Source organism: Bos indicus, chromosome 22 (assembly GCF_029378745.1).
Source record: "Bos indicus isolate NIAB-ARS_2022 breed Sahiwal x Tharparkar chromosome 22, NIAB-ARS_B.indTharparkar_mat_pri_1.0, whole genome shotgun sequence".
Classification (NCBI taxonomy): Eukaryota; Metazoa; Chordata; class Mammalia; order Artiodactyla; family Bovidae; genus Bos; species Bos indicus.
In genome coordinates, this window is record NC_091781.1 from 14,621,713 (window position 1) to 14,626,614 (window position 4,902).

Genomic DNA, 4,902 nt, shown 5'->3' on the forward strand with positions numbered 1-4,902 from the left:
GAGGGCTATATGCGAGTTTCTCCCTCAGCAAAAGCCGACACCGGTGTTTTCCTCGGCCTTGCAGGGTTTGGCTTGAAAGGAGGCAATGCCCAAAGTTCAGGGTCCAGATGCAGGCCTGTAGGCACCAGAGCGGTGTTTAAAGAGGTGTGAATGTCGACCCAGGTGGGCAAGCTCCCACAGAGTGCCGGTACCCAAAGCCTAAAAGCCCAGACGCTACCACGGAAACCGCCCCTAAGCCTAGCTTGCACACACGTAGAAGATCCACAAACAGCTCAAGATTCTCAGGGGTGGGGCCAGAGGAGGACGTCAACATTCTCTCTTATTAAGAGCGTGCCCAATCACAAATGACGTTCTGCCTGTTCCCCGCCCCCTAGGTGGGAGGACCCAATCAACGTAGAGAGTGTAGGCCAACCTATCTTGGTCCCTGCTGCGGCCGTAGTACGTCTGACCGCTCCGGTCTAGATCAGGAGATCTGCCGGGCCTGAGGCCGAGTTCCACCCTGGCTTCCCGGGATGTCGGTGGCTTTCGTACCGGACTGGCTGAGAGGGAAGGCAGAAGTCAATCAGGAGACCATCCAGCGGGTAAGCGCTAACACGGGCACAGAGTTCTTAGTAGAGATCCTAAATGGCTGCGGATGCTGGAAGCTTCCTGGAGCGAGCAGCTGAGACTGGTGGTGTGCGTAGGTGACTTGCTGTGAGGTGAGAATGAAGTCAGCAGAGGTGCTGGGGCTGGAAAGCCGGGCCTTAGGGGGAGCGGGGGCGGGGGGCGCAGAGGCGGCAGTGGTCCTCGCCGCCCTGACGTCATCGCACTGACCCTTTGTCTGGTCTTTTAGCTCCTGGAGGAGAATGACCAGCTGATCCGCTGTATCGTGGAATATCAGAACAAAGGCCGGGCGAATGAGTGCGTCCAGTGAGTCTCCTCTTTATTCCCTTAATTTGTGAGTGTGAAGGGGAAGCTAGTATTGGAATCCATCAGCTGACCTGAACTAGGAGTCTTGAGTGAGCACAGATAAGGCTCAGAGGAATTACTTACTTGCCCAAGATAATACAGACAGTACATTGTGAAGCCTGGAGTCAGACGTGGCTTCCTCTTCAAAACTTGAATTGTGCTCATTGCAGAGTCCTCGAAAAGCCATGCCGGCCGATGACAACAGGGATGGGGACGGTTCAGTTAAGTTCAGTTCAGTCGCTCAGTCGTGTCTGACTCTTTGCGACCCCATGAATTGCAGCACGCCAGGCCTCCCTGTCCATCACCAACTCCCAGAGTCTACCCAAACTCATGTCCATTGAGTTGGTTATGCCACCCAACCATCTCATCTTCTGCCGTCCCCTTCTCCTCTTGCCCTCAATCTTTCCCAGCATCAGGGTCTTTTCAAATGAGTCAGCTCTTCGCATCAGGTGGCCAAAGTATTGGCGTTTCAGCTTCAACCTAAGTCCTTCCAATGATCACCCTCACAGGACTGATTTCCTTTAGGATGGACTGGTTGGATCTTCTTGCAGTCCAAGGGACTCTCAAGAGTCTTCTCCAACACCACAGTTCAAAAGCATCAATTCTTCGGCGCGCAGCTTTCTTCACAGTCCAACTCTCACATCGATACATGACCACTGGAAAAACCATAGCCTTGAGTAGACCGACCTTTGTTGGCAGAGTAATGTCTCTGCTTTTTAATATGCTTGTCTAGGTTGGTCATAACTTTCTTCCAAGGAGTAAGCGTCTTTTAATTTCATGGCTGCAATCACTATTTGCAGTGATTTTGGAGCTCAAAAAAATAAAGTCAGCCACTGTTTCCCCATCTATTTCCCATGAAGTGATGGGACAGGATGCCTTAATCTTAGTTTTCTGAGTGTTGAGCTTTAAGCCAACTTTTTCACTCTCATTTTTTATTTTCATCGAGAGGCTCTTTAGTTCTTCTTCACTTTCTGCCATAAAGGTGGTGTCATCTGCATATCTGAGATTATTGATATTTTCCTGGCAATCTTGATTCCAGTTTGTGCTTCCTCCAGCCCAGCATTTCTCATGATGTGCTCTGCATATGAATTAAATAAGCAGGGGGACATTATACAGCCTTGACAGACTCCTTTTCCTATTTGGAACTAGTTTGTTGTTCCATGTCCAGTTCTAGCATTCGGAAAATGTCTCACGAAATGATGAGAGCGGTGGCTGTTTCTGGTCGTGGATCCCTGGCTCATATTTTTGTGGTAACACATACAAAGACCAATAAAAGTTCTCAGTTAAGACAGAGGTAAATTTGGCACAGTAATTTAAGGTCCTCTCTAGCCATATGCCAAGATGAGAGAAAACACTCTGTTTTCTAAGTGTAGTTCCAGGAATTATGCCCCGTTTATTACAGAAACAAAAAAGATTTTATTTCATTGCGAATGAAGCCATGCTTTCCCCACCCCCTAAAAAGTAACCCTCAATTCCTCACTGAACAGCTTAGTGGAGATATCCATCTTGGGTAAGTCTTTACATTGGACACTGGCATTTGGTGATTTGCTTTTTTACAGTTTATAGTAAACAACTCCCATTTTTCTATATGGAAAACCATTGCCAAACACTCTATTTGGTGCAGTGATTCTCAAATTATGGGTAAGTTACCAAAATCTCCTCATGGACATTTTCACATTGCATGGTGCATGATTCCTGCCCCCTAGTCTGATTTGGGGCTCGACCCCTTGACTGAGAAATGCGATCGTAGTAAACATGCTTTTATCATGGAAGTGTCTTGTCCTTTCTTTAACTTTTTTCAAGATTTTTTTTGGCCTTGTACCACATGGGATCTTAGTTCCCTGCCTGTGTGCGTGCTTAATTGCCTCAGTCGTGCTGTGTGACCCTACAGACTGTAGCTGACCAGGCTCCTCTGTCTATGGGATTCTCCAGGCAAGAATACTGGAGGAGGTTGCCATGCCCTTCCAAGGGATCGTCCCTACCCAGGGATTGAACCTGTGTCTCCTACATTGCAGGAGGATTCTTTCAACTGCTGAGCCACCAGGGAAACCCTTAGTTCCCTGACTAGGGATCTGACCTGTGACCCTGCAGTGGAAGTATGGAGTCCTAACCCTGGACCTCCAGGGAATTCCCTGTTCAAGATTTTTTTATAAGTAATACTGAGTATCAGGCACTACTTCAGCTACTGGGGAATCATTACCAAAACAGATACCAGCTCTGCTTTCATGGAGCTTATAGACTGTAGAATCATATAATTAGGCATATAATAATAAGTGCTTTGAATAAGAATAAAGCACAGTAAATGGGAGGAAGTGCTAGTTTATACAGGTTATCTTTGATGTGGCATTTGGGTAGACACCTTAGGTGAGGAAGGCAGCTATGCAAATGTGTGAATCAAAGTGAGCATGGGGTGAAGTCCCCCAGGCTAGAGCTTGCTGGATAGCTTCAAGTCTCTGCAAGGACTCCACTCTGGCCAGAACTTAGTGAGTAGAGGGAAAGTGACAGATGAGATCAGAGAGAGAGACTAGAGGCCCTGATCATGTAGGTCCTTATAGGCCATGAGAAGAGCTGAGCTTTACTCATAATGCGATGGGGACCTTTGAAGAGTTTTGAACAGAGGTATTACATGATCTTAACCTAAACTCTAAAATCACTCAGGCTGCTATGAGTATAATTACAGTAGGGGTACAAAGGTAGAACAGGGAGACAGGTTAGAGAGTGGTCCACTACAGTGATCCAAGCAAGAAGTGATGGTGGCTTGGCCGAGAGATATAGCTGCGGTAGTGAGAAGTGAGAACAGGTAAGATTCTGGATGTATTTTCCTCTGATATGTTAAATAGACACGTTGACAAAACTGATCTAGTCAGTAGATGAGCCATTCACTAGATAAAATTCTTTTCCAGTTTTTTGTTCAATAAAAACACACCTCTAATTTTTATGTTTTTCACCCATAGGTACCAGCATGTGTTACACAGAAATCTCATTTATTTGGCTACCATCGCAGATGCCAACCCAACCAGTGCTTCAAAAGCAATGGAATAGTCTTTCAGTTGGCTGTTGTGAGGAGTAATTGAATGTGATCTATTTCCTATGAAATGGATTTTTGCCAGCTCAACTGCTTAGAATGTGAATGGAACCTCTGTGGCTCTTCTAAAAATGTGAAAATGTAAAGAAAGCTACTAACTTAACCATATTCTCAGTATAAATACTTAATAATTAAGTGGATTCCCTCAATTAAGTTGACTCCAAGTGTCCTCCATCCTGAAATAAGTGTGTTTGGATAACAGAGATATAATGGGCATCTTCAAGTCAACCTTTTTAGTTTCAATCTGAAGAGGAAACTGAGCAGGTATTGGGCGATCAGCAGAAATTGGTGAGACTTTCCACTGAGACACTGCCAAATGGACGTGTGACTGTTTCTCCCTCCTGCCAGTTTGTGGTGGTGGACCCCTGACTGCTGTTTTCATGTTGCCTTGAAATAAAGCTTGCCTTTCCACAAAAGCCTGATATTAAGGTATAGAAATTTTCATGTAATGTCTTCCACTTGGTTTTTGAGGAAAAGTGTAAGGAGCTAAAAATACATGTAACACCACCACAGTCATTGCTAATAAAAAAATAGTAATTCTTAAGTATCATCCAACATCATCTACTAATAGAAGATGTGATGCCAAAGGAAGAGTATCTTTTTCTTTTCTATCCTTTTAAGGTTATTGGCTAGGCCTCTATAACAAAAGACAGATTAACAGAAGAAAAGCATATGCATTTATTTAATATGTTTACATGACATGGGAGCCTTCATAAGGAAACAAAAGACCCAAAGAAACAGTTAAACCTGAGCATTTTTATATATGAAGTTCGATGAAAAGTATAAAGTTTTAGAAAAATGTGATGGGACATAAGGGTATGAACTAAGTGTAGGAAACTGGGGGAAATTTAGCAAGGCCTTTTTGTTCA

General features: G+C 44.7%; 1 protein-coding gene across 1 annotated transcript; it reads left to right on the forward strand.

Annotated features, from left to right (window-relative positions):
* Positions 1-406: 406 nt before the first annotated feature.
* Positions 407-4,455, forward strand: SS18L2 (SS18 like 2). Its single transcript, XM_019984287.2, has 3 exons — positions 407-581; positions 833-909; positions 3,903-4,455. Exons 1-3 carry the CDS (start codon positions 513-515, stop codon positions 3,988-3,990), a joined length of 234 nt encoding a protein of 77 aa, XP_019839846.1. The 5' UTR covers positions 407-512; the 3' UTR covers positions 3,991-4,455.
* The last annotated feature ends 447 nt before the right edge of the window (positions 4,456-4,902 follow it).